General features: G+C 37.6%; 4 protein-coding genes across 9 annotated transcripts; 1 reads left to right on the plus strand and 3 right to left on the minus strand.

Annotated features, from left to right (window-relative positions):
- Positions 1 to 562: 562 nt before the first annotated feature.
- On the minus strand, positions 563 to 5676 carry LOC108565664 (cytochrome P450 4C1-like). The gene is made up of 12 exons (XM_017925233.1): positions 5544 to 5676; positions 5323 to 5485; positions 4814 to 4920; positions 4419 to 4509; positions 4017 to 4199; positions 3890 to 3959; positions 3710 to 3836; positions 3458 to 3649; positions 1773 to 1841; positions 1518 to 1686; positions 1168 to 1347; positions 563 to 1000 (listed from the first exon to the last, which is right to left on the minus strand). The coding sequence occupies exons 2-12, from the start codon at positions 5477 to 5479 to the stop codon at positions 840 to 842; spliced, it is 1506 nt and encodes a 501-aa protein (XP_017780722.1). The 5' UTR covers positions 5480 to 5485; positions 5544 to 5676; the 3' UTR covers positions 563 to 839.
- Positions 5677 to 6377: 701 nt separating this feature from the next.
- On the minus strand, positions 6378 to 10380 carry LOC108565665 (ubiquitin carboxyl-terminal hydrolase 20). Of its 3 annotated transcripts, XM_017925236.1 has the most exons (9): positions 10180 to 10380; positions 9806 to 9905; positions 9616 to 9732; positions 9308 to 9550; positions 8914 to 9217; positions 8500 to 8850; positions 8229 to 8438; positions 8005 to 8174; positions 6379 to 7939 (listed from the first exon to the last, which is right to left on the minus strand). In XM_017925236.1, the coding sequence occupies exons 2-9, from the start codon at positions 9881 to 9883 to the stop codon at positions 6734 to 6736; spliced, it is 2679 nt and encodes an 892-aa protein (XP_017780725.1). In that variant the 5' UTR covers positions 9884 to 9905; positions 10180 to 10380; the 3' UTR covers positions 6379 to 6733. The 3 variants fall into 3 exon arrangements, with proteins under 3 accessions (XP_017780724.1, XP_017780725.1, XP_017780723.1); XM_017925235.1 differs by having other exon boundaries at positions 6378 to 7939; positions 8005 to 8438; positions 9806 to 9900; XM_017925234.1 differs by having other exon boundaries at positions 8005 to 8438.
- Positions 10381 to 10928: 548 nt separating this feature from the next.
- Positions 10929 to 13217, plus strand: LOC108565663 (cilia- and flagella-associated protein 45-like). Its single transcript, XM_017925232.1, has 10 exons — positions 10929 to 11013; positions 11093 to 11288; positions 11348 to 11494; positions 11546 to 11698; positions 11758 to 11879; positions 11936 to 12185; positions 12244 to 12417; positions 12470 to 12622; positions 12679 to 12911; positions 13028 to 13217. The coding sequence occupies exons 1-10, from the start codon at positions 10961 to 10963 to the stop codon at positions 13107 to 13109; spliced, it is 1563 nt and encodes a 520-aa protein (XP_017780721.1). The 5' UTR covers positions 10929 to 10960; the 3' UTR covers positions 13110 to 13217.
- LOC108565662 (far upstream element-binding protein 1) lies at positions 11408 to 20203 on the minus strand. 4 transcript variants are annotated; one of them, XM_017925229.1, is made up of 11 exons: positions 20002 to 20203; positions 19641 to 19719; positions 19381 to 19581; positions 18947 to 19180; positions 18137 to 18768; positions 17781 to 18060; positions 17256 to 17713; positions 16985 to 17188; positions 16819 to 16927; positions 16596 to 16758; positions 11408 to 11485 (listed from the first exon to the last, which is right to left on the minus strand). In XM_017925229.1, exons 1-10 carry the CDS (start codon positions 20086 to 20088, stop codon positions 16637 to 16639), a joined length of 2406 nt encoding a protein of 801 aa, XP_017780718.1. In that variant the 5' UTR covers positions 20089 to 20203; the 3' UTR covers positions 11408 to 11485; positions 16596 to 16636. The 4 variants fall into 4 exon arrangements, with proteins under 4 accessions (XP_017780718.1, XP_017780719.1, XP_017780720.1 ...); XM_017925230.1 differs by lacking the exon at positions 11408 to 11485 and adding an exon at positions 13253 to 13280; XM_017925231.1 differs by lacking the exon at positions 11408 to 11485 and adding an exon at positions 15807 to 15878 and having other exon boundaries at positions 19381 to 19566.
- Positions 20204 to 20340: the final 137 nt, after the last annotated feature.

The raw sequence follows: 20340 nt of genomic DNA on the forward strand, positions 1-20340 counted from the left end.
TGAACGCGTATTACAGCTATATGGATAAGAGTTTGTTTAAGGCGTTAAAATCGTTATGAAAATTAGATTCGAATTAATATGGCTAAGACCATAGATTTTAAAAGCGGACTATATTTATAATAAGATTGCCGCATCCAACAACGGAAATATGTATACACACACACACAAATACCCACATCCGAACTTGTTTTTCGTCTGTTCTACCCAGGCAACTTGACTACCCGACAACAGTAATACAAGTTATCAAACAGACGGGGTAGAGAGAGAAAAAAAACGTAGGGAATGTGCAAAGCAGGCTCGCGGGTACAATTAAGTAACTTCGTAACTTTGAGTGGGAAAATATACACAGAAACAAACAGCGGAATTAATGCAAGAAAACTTCTTCTTTAACACTTACACTCTATACGTATATTGTTGCATGTATACACGTAAACCCGTGGAAAGAGTGAGTGAGTGAGTGAGTGAGTGTGGAAAAGAGAGAAAGGGCCGGTGTTTAACGAGAGGAAACTTCAAGTGTTTGTAATCATTTTATTCTCCAAGGAGAATTATTACTAATACACTTACTTCTCTGCTACAGCTGCTGTAGCTGAAATTACCGTTTAATAACAATATTCATCCAGCTCTTTTATTCTCTCACTCTTTCATTCTATTATCTGCCTCTTCGTCTAACTCATGCGAAATAATTAATGACGAAACTCGAGTGATCCATGAAATTGTTCAGTCGAACTTGATGGCTCGTCACTCGAAGAAGCAGGCTTAATTTTACTTTAGTTTAGTGTTTTTTTTTTAATAATATTAATTATTATAATACATTGTATTAAAAGTAAGTAAACAACTCCTCAATCGATCCGCTCGAGGATCACATTCAGACCGTCGTGAGGTCTGATGACTATCTCGAAATTCATCTTTACGTCCTCCACTTTGTCCACGGCCTTCACTCGGTACTTCCTCAGAATCGTAGCTAACAGTATCTTTTGTTCGTGCTGCGCGAATTTTTGCCCTGAAAAAATCAAGTTTTAAATGATTGAACGCACGCTGTATGAACACCACAGTTTTAATGCTTCATTTGCACGAACGTACACACAATGTTCGTACTAACGTACAAAAATGTAAAGACACTTCTTAAGTATTAAACTGTATGAATTGTTGAATGAATGATAGACTCACCAATGCAATTCCTTGGGCCGGCGCTGAAGGGCACGTACGAATAGGGATGTCGGTTTTTCGTGTTTTCCGGCAAGAAACGGTCCGGATCGAAGCGTTCCGGTTCCGGCCAATTTTCGGGATCGTGGTGCGCCTCGTAGATTTGCATATTGATTGACACGCCGGCAGGAATGTAATAGCCGTCTGTCGGTCGAAAACAACCTTTTAATTATTCTAATCAATCCAATTCATTAACAGAGCTCCGACACCACCAGCAGCAGCAATTAAATTGATTTTCAACCCTTTTTACACTCCCTCCACATCTCTACAGCACAACACAAATAGTAAACCTAAGCCAAGTGGACGTAACATACCCAAGTTCAGGTCCTCGCTCAGCATGCGCGCTATAACCGGTACGTTCGGAAAGATCCTGAGCTGCTCTTTGATCACCCGCTCGAGACATTTCATCTCCTGCAAATCCTGCATCGTGAACGGCCTCTGCTCTCCCTGCATTATATCCTCGATTTCCGTTCTCACTTTGTCCTGAACACACGGAATATTTCATGAACACGCAAACACGGCTTAGTTTTACACTTAGTTTTCGCGCACAACAAACTCGATCTGCTCACCTGCCAATCCTGATGGTTTCCCAATAACAGCAACGTCCAGCAGATTCCAGATGAAGTAGTGTCATGTCCCTACAACAACAACAACAAAATAGAAAACATTATAATCAAAGTTAAACTAAACTGTACGTAAAATGTATAAACTGATTAAATATTTAGTCGAAATGAATTTTAATTGATATACGTTTCATATGGAACGTGCACAAATTGGAAAATATTTAATTAATCATTTATTAAATCGCAAAAGTTAATTTAAATATATTTAATATTCAAATTTGAATATTAAAAAAAAAAACTTGCAGACATTAATATCAACATGAAATATGAAAACACTGCTTTTTCGAACATTTTTTAAAATTTGAACACGAATTACAGCCAAACGGCTAAAACCACAGTAATATATCGATACTTGCTAGATTCCCCAAACATTCAGCTTTCATATGCATATATTGGATTCATTCTATCTATTATAGTTTGCGAGTAAATCAATGAAATGTAAAGACACTGCTTTTTCGAACGTTTTAATTTCAATTTTTCAACTTTGAACGCGTATTACAGCAATATCGATAAGAGCACAGGAATATATCTACACTTGCTGAATTCCCCAAACATTCAGCTTTCATATGCATATATTGGATTCATTCTACCTATTATAGTTTTCGAGTAAATCAATGAAATGTGAAAACACTGCTTTTTCCAACATTCTAATTTCAATTTTTCAAATTTGAACGCGTATTACAGCAATATCGATAAGAGCACAGGAATGTATCTATACTTGCTGGATTCCCCAAACATTCAGCTTTCATATTACAGCAATATGGATAAGAGAAGAGGAATGTAGTGTCATGTCCCTACAACAACAACAACAACAAAATAGAAAACATTATAATTAAAGTTTCGCTAAACTGTACGTAAAATGTATAAACTGGTTAAATATTTAGTTGAAATGAATTTTAATTGATATACGTTTCATATGGAACGTGCACAAATTGGAAAATATTTAATAATCATTCATTAAATCGCAAAAGTTAATTTAAATATATTTAATATTCAAATTTGAAAAAACTTGCAGACATTATTGATATCAACATGAAAGCGTGTTAGTTTCGCTAAAGAACACACGCAACACGAGGATTCATTAATCATTTGAGCGTTTTGAAAAAAAGTTGTTGATTTAACTGAATGATAATAAGAATGTCGGTGAAATAGTGCAATCAGTAACAGCGATGGAAACTATTTCGTAATTTAAATAATTCGAGAACGGAGGAGTTTCAATCTATCCGCCCAAAGTTTCCGAAGTGATTCGGGTTGGAAATTGGCAAGTGTTTGAGCATTTAGCAACAGTTATTAATGCATCTCGTGTATGTTACCCCACCAAAATATGATTTATCGAGAGCCGTACGGAAACGCGCACAAAATGAAACTGTCTATATTGAATGAAAAGAACAGGAAGATTTAAAGTGAGCTTTGTGGAAGGCGAAGTCGGCTCGAACATTAACAATTACCGCCGACATTTCAAACTGCAGCATTATCGCGTTCCGGTTTTTCGAGCTCGCGAAAACATTTATTCGGTTGTTTGTGTCTTGATTTATCTGCAGCAAAACGATAAAATTTCCATTCCCCGTTTTCCGGTTCCGTTCCCGTACAAATCATACTGATTCTACTACTTCTGCTCGAATCAAACTTACGGCGAATAAGAAAGTATCAATCTCCTCCCTAATCTCCGTATCGCTCAGATCCTGGCCGCCGTTCGACGCTTCCAACACGAGATCCAAGAACGCCTTGCGCTTCTTCTTCCCCATCAATAGATCCTCCTCACTCGTTTCTTGGACGGCAGAAGCCTTCTTCGAGTTGTACGCTTTCTTCTTTTCAACCAGCACCTACGAAGCGTTAGTAGATTGATGAAAAAGTTTTACCGAAAAAAAAAAACGATAACTCACTTGGGTTGCGACCTCGTGCAAGATCTTCACGCAACGGTAGTATCTCTTTCCGTTTTTCGTCATCTTATAGATGAACGGTATCATCTCCCACGGCCTCAACATCCTCATTATAGCCAAACCCGTGACACTGCAACAAAGCAAATTTACCAAAACTTTATACACTTTATACGTTCAAATTACCTGCACAACGCATCTATATACTCGCTGCTTCCATCGTCCATTGCGTTGAACTGTATTCCCATTGCAGTTTCTAAAAATTGAAACCAAATAAATATCAATATTGATATCACGTTAAGTGATAAATTACCGCAGATAATATCTAGAGTCGTCTTTGTGATGTAAGGAAGCATATTAATCTGTTGGCCAACTTTCGTCTCCAATTTGTCCGCCAACTTCAGGGCTTTCTCGTTGAAAACTTCCACGAAATTCTCCAGTATCGAGAAATGGAACGCCGGCGTCAGAAGCTTCCTCCTCTGGTGCCAGGACGCACCTAAACAGACAAACAAAATTAATCAAAAAAAAAGTAAACTCTTTCCTAATCATAATGAAATAATTCATAACGGTTTGAATGTAATTATTTAAATGCGTAAGAGAATGGAAAACTTTTCTCCCGTTTCCATTTCAATAACGGGATGGGGCGGCGGCTTATCCCGACGAAGATATGAAAAGATTATAATAACCCGAACGAAATTATGAAAGTTATACGAACCGGTATTAACGAGCAATCCGTTCCCCATCCACGGCTTCACGGTGTCGTAGCTCATGCCCTTGCTGAGGCTCACTTGGCTCGTCATCACTTTCTGAAAACGAACGGATTCCAAATTGGTAAAGATAACATTTTCAGTGCTGAAATTTATCGCCCGAAACGTTTATTATTATTATTATTATTGTCCATTATTTCCAGACCCATCGGTTCAAATATCGCCGCGAATTTATTTCGCTGAAAATCGCAGTCGCAATTGCAATTGATTAAATTAAGTGCACACTTTTCACACGCAAACATGCCACGATTCTATAACTTATTATTATCGGAACCGAACCGAAAACCGTAATTAACCGTAACAAGGCGTACTTGATTGTAATAAAATAGATAGTAATAGATACCTCAAAATATGCAGGTTTCATCAGATGAACGAGAGGTCTGTGTCCGAGCCACGACCTCAGGATTGGTCCGTACTTCAAATTCCTCTTAACCAAAGTAGAAAATATATCTGCAAACACACAAATTCAATTAACAATCGTAAAATAGAAACATTTCATCTACAATTTACAATGAACTAATCAAAGTGACGTAACAATACTACCAAAGTAAATATTTAAATTTGAAAAAAAAAAACTATTATTAGTTGCAAACACCACATAGTGCCACCACAAAAAAAATATTTAGTTTTACCAAATTACAATTTAAGACCACATACATCAAAACCAATATTCCTCGTACACAGAAATACATATTTCTGCAAATTGTTGTATATATATTTAGAGTGTAACCAAAAAAAATAAGTTTTTCTTTTGACATATTAAATATTTATATTGGCAGCATTTGCTTTTATGATATTCGGTGAATCTTCCACTTTACCAAACACTTTTGCTTAGAGCAATAGTTCACATACCAGATTTTGGAACGTTATAAAACTGATACGTTGTTCCTATCAGTGGATAAGCCCTCAGTCCTGGCAATTTCTCTATGTAATATAAAATTCTTATCCTTTTCCATAACGCGATTAGCGGAAACGCCAAAAGCAACACGACTAAGACGGCCGTGATCATTTCGAACTAAAACAAAAGAAAGAAATTTATTAATATTTCACAATTTCTAATATAAAATCTTCACATTTTCGATGCGACGAACCGAATCAAACACCTAATTGAAGCACAATCTCCACTCGAACTGAGCCATTATCAATACGATTTGAGAATAATCTAATTGAAATCGAGATTTTATCGTCACTTTAATTTCCGTTTTTTTTTTTCGTTCAATGCGATCAACACTACTTTAGAAATAGTCGTACACGTATAAATTGAAGCCAAAGTTTGCTCTGTCTCTTTGATAAGGGAATATCCACTCGAAAAATAGATTTCATAAGTAATTAGTTTACGATCGATCAATTTTCAATCGAAAAACTTGATTTGAGAAATGAAATAACTTTATTTATAGCGTTTAAGATAATTTATATCTATCACGTGAAGCAAGTTTCCAGATTACATTCATTCATAAATAAAAATTTTGAGAGTTATCAAAACACACTTGATGACGTTTTCTTATATAAATATTCATAGCAGTATTAATCAATAATGCTATGGAACTGACACAAGGGCACTTGGATATTATTATTATTATTTAATCAAATTTGTTGGTCTAAATCTAAATCATAATCTTTCTGTGGATATTATTATTATAATGAAACAATGTGCATGTACTTTATTACGTAATCCCTACTAATACTTTCTGTAATTGCAGAGTTTCGAGTTATTTTTAATTAAAAGATCTAATTGACGTTTGTTGCTCGACATGCAAGTGTCAAAATAATGAAAGTTTTGGCATGAAACATTCCTTTGTTTAACGTGAAAATTATTGAGAGTAAATCAAATTTCACAGGTCAACAACAATGAAAAAAAAAATAATTGTTTAAGTTTTGTTTCATGTTTATTGAAATTTTTAATAACTTATCGACATTTATAAACATATATAATTTCGTCACGCGATTGATGCGAGGATTCACATACATTTATAATAAATTTGCTAACATTTATTTACATTTTCTTTTGTTTTGTTTAAATTATACAGAATAGTTGATCCGTCGATATTTTCGATTTGTTAACTATCATTATTTCTTTTTTTTAATTTTACTTTGAATTTTTTTTCTCTTTCATTTCTCAATAGAGTTTATTAATTTACTTGAAAATATTTATACAACCAACGATTCTCGGAAAGAATATATAGTAGTAGTAAAGTATGAAGTAACACGTAAACATGTAAAGGAGAAATTGAAGAATTATAAATAAAAAAATAAAAAATAGTAATTAATTTATGTCTCGTCGCCTCCTCCTTCTGTGTCTGTTGTTGCTGCTGCGCACATCTTTGGTATTGGAGCATTCCTCCTTGCTGCTCGCGTTCGGCTCTTCGTCTGTCGTCAGGGTCGTGTTCGAAGTGCTGGAATGATTCACCGGATTCTCGGTTGGTTCCTCTTTGTTTTCCTCCACCGTTGTTTGTTCTTCCGTGTCCATCGGTTCGCCTTTGCAGAAACCGTTCGTCTCTAACGGATCCTCGTTCATCGCAAATTGTGGCTGCGCCGGTTGCAGTGGTTGTTGTTGTGGAGGATTGATCAACAATTCCGGACCTCCACCGTAAATGCCGTAAAAGAAATTCCAAATGTCCTCGTTGATGTCTATGTATTCCTCCGTACCTCCCTCAGTTGTACTCTTAGTGGTGTGATCGATTGGACCTGGGGGATCAAGCGTTTTCTTCTCGACGAAGTTATTCCATTGGGAGTACCATGTGCTGGAAAGCAGATGCGTCGGTGCTTCTTCCTGATTCTCGAACTCGATGTTCAACTGCCGGAGGGTTTCCATCTCGAGCGTGATTCGCCTCTGGATCGCCTGACAGATGGCGCACAGGTGTATCGAGGTGATCGGAGCACATCCGCCGTACTTTTTAAACAGGTAATCGTATAGTTTCTTCGGAATAGCAGTGGTCAACTGCTCGATAGCTAAAGATCGCTGCGGATTCACCGCGTTGTGCGAGCACAGAAAGTCCGAGTTGTCGATGGGGCCCGGTTCCGCGCACGTGTTGAATCTGCTCATCCACTGCTTGCTCACGTAAGCAACGTCCATTCCGGTTGCTTCCTCGTTACCCTCCACCAGCTCATTGATCTTAGTTTTCAGACCGTGCTGAGAGGTTCGGACTTTCCGGTAAAACAACACGTACGCCTCGCAATTCTGCACCACGTCCGGGTGAACCCTGGTGACGCACTGGTCATCAAATTCGTACCACTGATGGTTATTCAAAGCGTAGCACGTGTAATGCCCACCGCCGGCCGTCCCGTGGTGGCAAATCACCGAAAACAGCTCGAAAACAGTGACCTGCGATATGCAATCCTTGTGCAGGTACGGCCTCATGTCCAAACCCTTGAGCGGAAAACTGACGACCAGCGAAATCTTGCTGCTGTACATCAGTTCGTGCCGGAAACGCTTCAAATGAATGCACAGGACTTCCGGTAATTGCAGCACCTGCAATAGTAAAAAAAAACAAATCATTTGAATAATTTAAATCAATGAAAATGTTATGCACTCACTTTGCTGTATTTCAAGCCGTTCCGGAGTTTATTGCATCGCTCGCAACTGTACATATTGTCGCCTTTCAACTCGTCGGTACTGAAGAAAGCTGCCAGGCAATCGTGCAGAGTTATCGTCGGTCCGTAAAACCACGATCTCAGCCACGACATAATCCAAGTGACCCAACCATCTTGAATAGGTAGTACAGTTTCTGCACAGGTAACACCAGGTACAATATTCCTACCGTGTAATACCATCAGGTGGTCCCTGGATGGAATCGGAAGCGACAGATCTTGAAACGTTTCGACACGACTCGACACCCGATCGCACGTCAGACATTGCACGGACGATAGCAGCTTCCCATCGAATATATCGGAGATTATCGAACGGTATTTCAATTGCCTCTTGCCGATGGACGAAGAACCCTGACCATTGGAAATACTCGGTTGAGAATCTAAAAATAGTATTAATATTATTATTGTAATAACAATAATATAAAAGATTATATAAGTTACCAATAACCGAGTTGCTGTGCATCCTGGCACGAGTGCGCCTCGGACTTTTACTTCGGCTAAGTCTCCGCTTAGCTGTCGTGGGCCTCTCCGTGTCATCGCTCAAACTCGATCTCTCGCTGACACCTGAATCGCACGTCTCGTATTCGCCCTCGCTAGATTCGTAATTGCTGCTCAACGTTGGCTCGTCGACGAGACAAACGTTCTCAACATCGTTCAACGTGCATTCCGGTGGACAGATCTGCTTCAGCTCTTCGTGCAACTGATCCATAAAGTTCCTCAAGAATTCCTGAGTGTCGTGCTGATGATATCCACGGAACATTGCGAAGACGCTCCGTATTCCAAACAAAATACCTAAACAAATAATTATTCTCATCATCATCTTCATTCATCATCATCATCATCATGTAACATTACCTGATGGTGTTACGTATCCACCATTCTTCTTTATCCACATATCCCTGATGAGCGCTTGATATTGTCGACTCAACCCCGGTTTTCGATCTTCGGACAGCAAATGCACGGCAGCCGGACATTCAAGAAAGAAATTTGTTAACTGCGTGGTATTACTGAGCGCTTGAAGAGCGGCGTTCATGTAACAAGTGTTTCCTATATTCTGCAGACCCACTAAACCATCGGGTTTACCCTCCAATTCATCCTCCTTATCCTCATTATCACTAGAATCTGACGTGTCCGCAGACATTCGTCCACTCAAATACACCTGAAAATAAAAATGATAATAAATTTAAAATCTACAATCTAATAATAATGCAGTGTGTTGTATAATACGTAAGTAGTAATTTCAACTTACTGGTTTTTCTAAAATTACATGTTCAGGTGTATTGGTTTGCAATGTTGAATAACTCCCGTGACCAGAGTCCCTAGAATCTACCTGACAATCATCTCCATCCTGATCGTCGCTGTCCTGATAATTGACAACCACTCTGTTCTGGTTGCTCTGTTGAACGCTCTCAATAAACACCTCACTTTGACACTTGTAGCACCAAACCCGCTGCGTGGACAGATTCATGTGTATGCAATGCGAGGGATTCTCCTGAATTTAAAACGAGACAAATAATAATTGGATTTTTTAAAAAAAAATTCAATATCAGTACATACCGTGTTATGCATCACACTGTGATTGTTCATGTTCCTCGAACATCTCACTTTCAGGCAATTGCTGTACAAGCACACCCACAAATTTGGCCCCGGTGCGTTGCAATCTGCACAAGTTTTCTTCAACAACAACAACAACAAAAAATAAATAAATAAACATAAAATTTAATATATCAATGATTCGCTTGCTCACCTGATTGGAATTTACTAAATAAGCAACTGGAATGTCCGTTACTGTGGTCAAATGGCTGCACGCATATCTGTACGACATCTTTCCTCTCGATCCACCTAAACTGATGTTGAACACAGAATTGGGTTATTTCATTTACTTACTGTTTTTTTCAATGATTTTGATGTTGATGTTAATACAACACACAATGTATACATTTTTGTCATCTAATTTATAAACATTACCAATCTGTCAATAGTGACACGATATTAGCAATGAATTGTTGTTACACTACGTTTAATACTGGCTGTGAGGTAATTGATAAGAGCACAATCATCGTCTCTTTCAAAAGAGTGTTTCGAATCGTCGAATGAATTATTAAAACGTTATTGACATACCTTTAAAGTCCACGAATGCGGTAGCCCTTGCTGCGACCGGAGGATAACTCGAATGACAATTTTTACATAATACGTTCAATTCAAGCGAACCTTACATTTTTGTATTATCGCCAATAATTGTTTAACAATGATACTGACGTTTCATGTTCTGCAAAACTGTCGTCTGACAGACAGACGCAGACCCGAACAAAATCAACCGTGTTTGACGTACCTGTCAAACGGAGAAGTTGCAGAAGTCCACCCACAGATGGAAGCACTTTTTAAAATTATAATTCCAGTTTAAATCCGTACGTTCTGAATTTCTTCCAGGAATAAAACAGCAAATCTTTCAACCAAATAAATCTATGTACAACTGGACAATAAATTATATTGGAAATACACATTTGAGTATCAAAAACAAATTAGTCGCAGACCCGAACAAAATCAACCGTGTTTGACGTACCTGTCAAACGGAGAAGTTGCAGAAGTTCACCCACAGATGGAAGCACTTTTTAAAATTTTGTTTCCAGTTTAAATCCGTACATTTTGAATGTTTTCCAGGAATAAAACAGCAAATCTTTCAACCAAATAAATCTGTGTACAATTGGACAATAAATTATATTGGAAATACACATTTGAGTATCAAAAACAAATTAGTTTTATTACTATAGCAACACACATAGCAACGAAAGTTGTTTATTCTTTTGGCACTCGATGTGCACGTTTGTTCTCAATTCATTTTCAATTACTATTTATACAAATAATTTTAATTGTTTTCTTCTTGTACAATCAATAACGAACAATGTTAAAAGCGAACCAGAAGAAGTCGAAGAATAAAGCACCTGGAGATCACGAGTTAAGTGTTGCATATCAATTTTTTATTTATTCCAATTGTATACAATATATTTTGTGTTTTGTTTTTGTTTTTTCCTAGGCCAGCTGAATGCGATCACACGATTCATGGCGAGTTCATACATCACAAACCGAAAACTGCGAAGGAAAACAAGGAACTGGTTCGAATACGCCAGCAGAAGGACATCAGGGATATAATTGTTCCATGTAGGCAGCCTCTGGAAATCCCCAGAATATTGCCGGCATCGGAGTTTCAAAGACTCAAGAAACAGTCCTACGTACGATCTAAAATCAATCTTTTTAATTATGTAATTAAACGAAAATTAATGTTCTCCAGGTGGTCACTGCGGCTGAGCGAAAGGCGATCTTCGAAGAGAACGAGAGAAAGAAGATGCAGCTTCGACGCGAGAGCGAGCAGCGCAAAGAGAAAATGAAAAATCTGCAGCAGACGCAAACGGCGACGAAAGGATCTACACTGGAAAAAGTATGATTTAATTATTAAATACTTTAATCGATATTTAATGTTTGAATTCAGGTTGAATCTGACGCGAAACGAAAAAACATGTATCTGTTGCAAAGGGCGTTCGAAATGCAACAGGAGCAAGAGGATGAGATCAAAAACGTGAACAGCATCATCTTGGCGAGCAAGTGTTTGGCTATTAGAGAAGCGCAGATCGCAGAGAAAAATGTAATATTTAAAAACGTTACCGATTGGAACAACAAATTAATAAGTTCTTCTTTTTGCAGTTAATCAAACGGGAAATCGAGGAAGAGGAGAATCGCTTAGACATGATGATGGAACAGGAACGTCAGAGGGGATTGCTCGAGGAGCAGAAAAAGCGCGACAAAGAAGCGGAACGCACCCAAACGTAAATTTCAACTAAATTTATTCAATTAAATCACATATATGTATATTATTTTGCAGATTCGTCACGCAAATTCAACAGCAAATAAAGGAAATCGAAATACAGAATTTGATAGAGGCGGAACATAAGGAGGAGGAAGCGAGGAACATAAATCTGGCTTTGGTGGCTATGCAGCAGGAGGAAAGGGATCGGCAACGACAGAAGATGGAAAATAGATTGAAGATACGGGCAGATATGAAGCAGGCGAACGACGATATGGAAAATTACAGGGCTTTGCAGAGGGAGGAAGAGCGATTGGCCGATGCTAGGGTACACGATCATTAATTGCTTTTAATTTAATTATTGAAAAAAAAATCAATGTTTTCAGTTGAAAGAATTCATGAAGCAGAAGCATGATCGTGAAGCTGCAATAGAGGCGGAAATAAAGGCGAACAAAGCGGCGAAGGAAAGAGAAATCGCCAGACTCACAGCGACTCAAGCGAAGGCTGCAGATTTGCAAGCGTTGCGTGACGAGATGAACGCTTACCGTGTTCACGAAGAGGCAAGTTTATACTAATAATAAACTAGTATGATTGAAAACATGATGTTTATAGACTGAACGCGAGTGGAGGAAGAAGGAGAAAGAGGGAGCGATTAAGAAGAAGGAGATGCTTGCTCAGTTGAAGAGAGATCGCGAACAGCAAATTGAAGACATAAGGAAGGCTCAAGCAGCGGAATTGGCGAGAGACGAGGAGGAATTCCTTAAAGTAAATTCCAACGAAATGCAATTGAACGAGATGATATATTATGTATGTTATTGCAGGTCGCCCAAATGCAGTACGAGATCTTCGCCAAAGAGCAAGAGAAGCACGCGGAAAAGAAACGTATGGCTAATCAGTACAGGAAGGAGATCTTGAAGCAAGTTAACGAACGCGAGAGCGAACGTATCGACGCGCGAAAAACCAAATTGGAGGAAGGAAACGCTTTGCGTTTAGAAGACGAACTCAGACGTGTGAGGATTAACGATACCCTCGAGAGAAAACTTAGGATCCTGAGGTAAGTGTAACATCATTAAATAATCTTTATTTAAACTACTTTCTGCAAGCAAAACATACTTACTTTATGCATCCAGCACTTGTACAAGTTGATATGTTTTTTTCTTCACTTTGTAGAAGGAACAATGTACCAGAGCAAGCAATCACCGACGTGCAACGTCAAATTAAGACTAGATTATCGAAAACCAAGGCGAAATAATAATTGTGTGTGGGGAGATTCTACAAAATTGCAAAACGAAAACAGAAACAACAACAGTTATTATTATTATTATTGGGGATACTATTCTTGTTTGAGTGAGTAATAAAACTACAAATCATTTTCTTTCAAAAAAAAAAAAAATTGTTTAATAGCACCTTCTGGGTAATTAATCTGGAAAAGAAATGGCTGAAGAGAGAATGCATTGCAATATATGTACATATCATAAATGGTTTAGCTTTTCTTTTTAGCAAAATATTCAGAGAAATCTCAAAATTACCAAAAAATATATATATGTGAAAAATAGATAATAATAATGTAGTTGTTGCGGGGGGGACTGATCCAAGTGAAAGAAGAACGTGACTAAGAATATATAACACAATAATCATGCACAAGTAATAATATCGAAATTTAAAAAAATTATAATAATAATAAAATTGAATTATATAAAATTAATAAGTTGTGATGTCTCTCGAAGACCTGCAACAAGTAATCACAAGTTTTATAAAGATTACTCGTTTCCATTTCGTTAAAATATAAAAACCAAAAATAAATCAAATACGTTATATAAACAGAGAGAGAGAGAGAGAAAACAAAAACAAACGAGAAATAAAAGTAAATTGAGTAAATTAATCAAATCATCGTTGACAACATCATCATATAGAGTAAACATTTGCAGCAGAATCAAGTGGGCATACAATATATGTATAGTAATAATAAAAAGCGGCATTATGATTGGTTGATGCTCTAAATAAGTTGTATATATGCAATCAAATTGTTAATTTATAAAAAAAAATGATGAAACATGTGATATTATTGTTATAAATATAAGAATAATTGTGGGGAACGACGACGACGACAAGTATTAATCATAGATTCATTAATAAGATGAACACAAGAATTCAACACACGCACACAACATATCTCACAATACGTAAGTAAAAAAAAAAAGTATCTAATTGTCAACAAAAAAGAAAAGAAAAAGAAAACAACAACACATAAACATGATTATTTCGATTACCAAAAAACTAAAATTAATTAATAAATAAATATAGCAATTTTGTACACGATTTGCAATACTTTACCTGCGCGAATCAAAGATTTATTGTTTTTAAATGGGAAAAAAACCATGAAAAAAAAATATGTGTATACACCTGCAAGCACAAATACAAAAAACACACGAGTAGACAAGGTAAATATTTATGTTTAATATGTAAAGTGAAATACAGAGCATTCGAATAAATGCGTTTCTTTGTAATACATGAATTAGTTAAATAAAAAAAAAATAATAAAGAAAGTAAGTTATTATTTAATTTGTTTGGGATTGGGGGGGGGGATGGAGGATGTAGACCTCAGAAAAAAAAATCGAAGCAAAGAACGGAACTTCGCAACTGCACAAATTCAAATTTTAAATGTGAAAAATGTACGTAAAGCGATTGAAAGTGATGTAGTTGCGAAATTCTGTTTTGCAGTTGTAACAAGTTTGCGATCAGATCCCTGTTGTTTTTTTTTCGAGTTGGTAAAATACAAAAAGTTGCATCAATCTCTCGGTTAAATGAGCCTTGTTGCTGTTGCTGTTGTTGTCGTTTATATGAAATATATATATAAATATATGCCCTGAACACAAATAAATAAGACGATGATAAATTTAAACCTTACCAAAACACGTATACACAAAAACACACATTTTTCATCATAAATTTCCCCTCCTTACTTTATATATATTTTCTTTTTGAACCTATCTCGCGCGCTGCCTCCTAACATCGAAAGAGAAAATAATGAACAAGAACACAAATAACGGACTAAATATGTATATGCAGTATATGTAAGTAAGTATATTATATAAAATCAATTAAAAAAAAAACCTACTGAAAAAAACATATTTATATGTATGATGTTGATATACTGAAAGTATATAAAAATATATTCGAATAAAGCAAGAGAGTAAAAAATAGTTACACTTATAAATTGGTGATAAATTTCGTTCCTGCAGCTATATTCCTTCTGTTCCATACGTAAATTAATAATAACAGCGCCAAAAAAAAGAGGAGGAAGAACAACAAAAAAAAAGAATTAAAAATAAATCTATAAAGAGGTTGGTATCATATATATAATATATATATTACATAACTATATCAATTAAATTAATATTTATATATTTATATATATAAATATATAAAAAAAAAATAAATACTGAGGTCATTCGGATGGGCCGAACATGTTTTTAACATCAAAAAAATAATAAGCTCACTCTTCAAAGTAAGGACAACAACTGACTGACTTTTTTTTAATTTAATGTCCTTTTTTTAATTTCAGGATTCAGTTTTATTTTTTTTTTTTTTCTTTCTTCTCATAACTTCAATCTTTCTTTTTCATTTTTTCCAAAATAAAAACTTACTCTAAAATTATTAAACCTATTATTTTTATTAATATTATCATTATCATTATTATTGTGTATATATATATTCCATGAACTGAAGGGTTGTGTTTTTTTTTATGTTTGTTTTAATATCGAGTTGTGGGGGGGGGAGAGCAGTTCGACGTAGTTTCTCTCTTATGTGTAAGGGTGGTCGATGGTGAATCCGTTCCGCACTCTTATTATAATTTGTTTTGTTGGACGCTTACTCTTTTTTTTTTATCCCTATATAATATAATTAAATATTTATATTCTTATATAAAATATATATTTATATATTTTTGTTTTTTTGTGGAGATGGGGGATTAGCCTGGGGGGAGGGCGAGAGCACACACATCATACGAAGAGCTTAAAATCTGTAAAGTACACAAAAAAACCAAAAAAAAATAACAAAATCCTCGGATTCGGCAAAATAACCAGAATTATTTAAAAAGTAATATATATAAATAAATAAATATGCCTGAAAACTAACTTCATCTTTGGGGACGTGGTTTAGGAGCGGATTGGTGATGATGTTGTTGTTGTTGGTGCGATTGGTTGGTTCGTACAGGTTTACAATTACACTGTAACACTACAAACTAATTTAATAATGATTATTACTATTGCTTATTCTTCTTGAAATCTATTGAGAATCTAGTGAGTGGTGTTATAGTGTATTTTGAGAAAATAATAAATAAATAATGGCAAATAAACATGAAAATCTAAAGCAGTTATATATATATGTATATATACACACACACACACGACGCATACGTATTTCGTAACGAAATTAATTAACCCAAGTATCGTTGTTTTCTTTTCGCAGACATGTATATATATATAAAAAAAAAATAAACGAGTAAAGGAAAACGACGAACATGTTACGTAATCTATAGGCACATACATAATAATAATACATATCACATACATATCAACAATAGAGAATAAAATCTGTATATGTAGAAATATATAGAACGATTCTTATAACAAGCAGATGTCTTAAGAAAGAGAGAGAGAGAGATATGATAAAAAGAATAGCGATCAAGGTAATTTAATGTTTAAAGAGAGAAAAAAAAAATGTAATTAATACTCACGATTAACTGTTTATTTAAATGAACATGCGGAGAGATCGTCCTTAGTTGTTGTCCTGCTGGGGAGCGGCATTTCCGTACCCGTACCCGGGAAAACTGTACTGACCCCCCTGCGGAACGCCCTGCGGTCCTCCGCCGCTTTGTCCTTGACCTCCGTAATACGAAGCTTCAAACAATACAGTTAATACTCTCTTTCACACACTCTGATTTATATTAAAAGACTTACCTCCTGGTGCTTGATAACTGCTGTACTGTTGTTGATAGCCAGCAGCGCCACCTTGAGCTGATGCTACGGGCATGCCACCTGGCTGTGGACCAGAAGTTTGCGAAGAACCCTACAATATTGATATACAATTAATATACAATTCAATAATAAATAATCATTGCTTTACCTTATTCTTCATTTGAGCTTCGATAGCTTCAGCTTCTTTATGTTTTCCTAAACTGCGATAGTACTCCGCCCATTGAGCACTGTAATCGGGTTGTCCTCCGTTCGCTGCAGCAGGCGCTTGAGCTACAGGCGTCGCAGCTTGACCTGAAGGTGCTGCTTGCTGCATCGTGGGCGGACCTACCTGAGCCCCCGTTTTATTCTTTGCCTAAGAATAACACACATTTATAAGATTAATATCGAATCGATATTATTAATATGTTATGTATAATTACTTGCTGTTCAATCATCTCAGCTTCCCGATGCATACCGAGCGAACGGTAGTACTCTGCCCATTGTAACGAATAATCTGGTTGATTAGAACCTGGTTGGCTCATTTGCACTGGAGTCCCGGCAGGCGGTTGACCTTCGTTGGCGCCCTGTCCTTGACCGCTCCACTGCTGCTGAAAGCCTTGAACGCCCCAACCTTGGGGATTGTAGCCTTGCGGTGCCATTCCCGGGTAGGCCGTCGGTAAACTGTTCGCGCTTCCACCACCGCCGCCACCACCACCGACGGGAACAAAGTTTAATGCCATCTGCACTTTTTCGCTGATGATTCGCTTCGCCATTTCGACTTGTTCGGGATCGCCGCGAATTATGAACGTTTTATCGCCGTTCGGTTGAGCCGGCGATCGCCTATCGAGTTCGCAGTGCGCTCCGGATTGTTGATTTATTTGCTTGATGGTATCACCGCCTACAAATGAAGATATGTTATGAAAAACAACTGAGTAAGATGCAACACCACAAGTTGATATAATTACCGCGTCCGATGATAACACCGCATTTTGAGGCAGGTACCGTAAACGTGACCTCCTGTTGGCCACTCTGCCTTCTGTCTTCCCATCCACCGCTAAAATCATTATTACTGGGTCCACCGTTCCTACTGTTTCCGCTTCTATTGTCATATCTGTCTCTTCCAGATCCTCGAGATCCACCGCCATTTCTACCGCCGCCACCTCCACCGCCTCCGCTGCCACCACCGTTGCCATCGCTATCTCTTCTATGTACACTGTCAATTAATTCTTCTATTCGTTGCCTTGCCTGATGAAAAAGAAGCAAAAACAAAAAGAAGCAATGTAATTAACATGGAACAATTGTTGTATAATAAATTAATTACCTGTTCGACGTTTTGAGGTTTCCCAGAAAGATAACAGCGTCGTTCGCCTGGACCTTCATCTCTGGCTTGTTGGAACTGCACCCTGGCTCCAGTCTCTGCTTGAATTTTTTTAATCATGTCACCTCCTTTCCCTATAACAACACCGACGGCCGCTCGAGGAACAAGTACTTCGACATCGTTACCTCCGTATTCATTGAAACTTTGTCGATCATCTTGTCCGCCTCCGCCGCCACCTCGACCACCGCCTCCTCCTCCTCCTCTTCCGCCACCAGATCCACTGGAACCACCGCCTCCTCCACCTCCTCCGCCGCCACCACCACCACTTCCAGATCCACCTCTACTGTACGCCTGCATTTCTTTTTCGGCAATCAAGTCGTAAACTAACTGCTTAGCGTATTCGACTTTAGACGGATCTCCGCTGATTCTTAATGGTTTCTCCTGCTCTTGATTTGGACCATCCTGAATGACGACCATTTTAGCTCCGCTTCGCTCTTGCAATTGCTTAATAGTTTCACCGCCCTTGCCGATGATCAGGCCAACCTTCGGACCGGGTACCATAATTTCGACGAAATTTCTTCCGCCGTTATTGCTACTCATCGAACCACCACCACCACCAGAATTGTTGCTTACTCCTGTAACAAACGCGAAATGATAACAGAAGCTTAGAAATAGAGCTACGAATTGCACTGAAGCAAGTATTATTATTAATGTTAAAATTAAATGCAGGGATCGAACAGAGGACTGAGGGGTTTGGTTTTTGCATGCTTGGTTGGTTCTCATCACTAGGGGTATGTGTGTGTGTGTCTATACCTGGGAAATTACCCTGTCCTATTCCGGGGCCCAGGTCTAGCCCTGCTAGACCCTCAGACCTGCCCCTTTGGTGTACAATGTTCATTATCAATTCCTTTGCCCTGCCAATGGCATCCCTAGTGCCTGATAATGAACAAATACGTTCAGGCATACCTGCAGAATCAGGGGCCATCTGAATTTTGCATCCTGATTCTGCCTGCAACCTTGTAATTTGTTCACCACCACGTCCTATTACTGCAAATAAAAAGAAAACACCGCATTCGTTAAACACACAAAAACCAGTCATAACTGTAAAAATAAGATAAATTATATTATATAGTTTCACATACTTGAAGAGGTGAAACAACAACATTCTAGAATAAAAAGTATTTTTTGAGAGAGACAAATGTGTAGTAATAATAATAATATGCATGCAAAGGAATATTTGTACTTACTCAATCCAACCATCTTGTCAGGTACTTTAATGTCTTCATTGATCTGCGGTCCCCCTCCCATCGGTGGTGGGCCGCTCATATTGGGACCACCCATGTTACTGGGAGGTTGCCCCGGTCTGCCACCTGCACCCGGAGGTGCAGCTTGTCCTGGAGGCCCTGTGCCTGCCAACTTCTTAGCATCAGGTTCTGAAACGAATGGAACTGAAATGTAATTGAGTTCTAACAAGTAATCGGGGGGCCATAATCCTAGATGTACGTACCTGATGCCTGGCCGTCTTCTAGAGGCCGCTTCTGCCTGCTATCACCGGTGGGATTTGAAGGATTTATTTTGGCGGCAATCTGCAAACAAAACAAAAACACAGTCGCCGTTATATAAATGTGTACAAGTGCATAAATATATGTATATATATATATATATAAAAAAATAAATAATTTCCATTGTCTGCTGATGGATTGGTGGATGGATGGATGGATATGTGCGTGTATCCCGTGTACGTGTGTATGTGTGTGAGTCGGATGTATTAATGCATCATGGACATGGGATTGTATGTGTGTGTGTGTGTGCGTAAGTGAGCGTCCTACAGCGATTGTACCGAAAATATATAATAAAGAAACACTTGCCTGTTTTGCTCTTTGTAAAGCTGCGGCGAAAGCCGTGGATTGATTAAAGTTTTGCTGTGGCGGTGCAACCGCTGAATAGTCACTCATTATGATACATCAGAGAGAAATCACACAAACAGAACTAATGTAACATGGAGTATTCTCACTCGCAACGACAGCGTTTCTCAAGCGCACCAACCAGCAATACCAACGCAACGTCAAACATCGAACCAAACGTTTGATTACACGAGAATTGATGTTCCGAATGAATCCACGCTCTCGCAACTACCATTAATTTACTCGATCGATGATTAATTACAATATTAATGAAGAGATATAAGCTGAATTGCAAATATTATC

The sequence above is a fragment of the Nicrophorus vespilloides genome, unplaced genomic scaffold, assembly GCF_001412225.1.
Source record: "Nicrophorus vespilloides isolate i.1.1-1 unplaced genomic scaffold, Nicve_v1.0, whole genome shotgun sequence".
Classification (NCBI taxonomy): Eukaryota; Metazoa; Arthropoda; class Insecta; order Coleoptera; family Silphidae; genus Nicrophorus; species Nicrophorus vespilloides.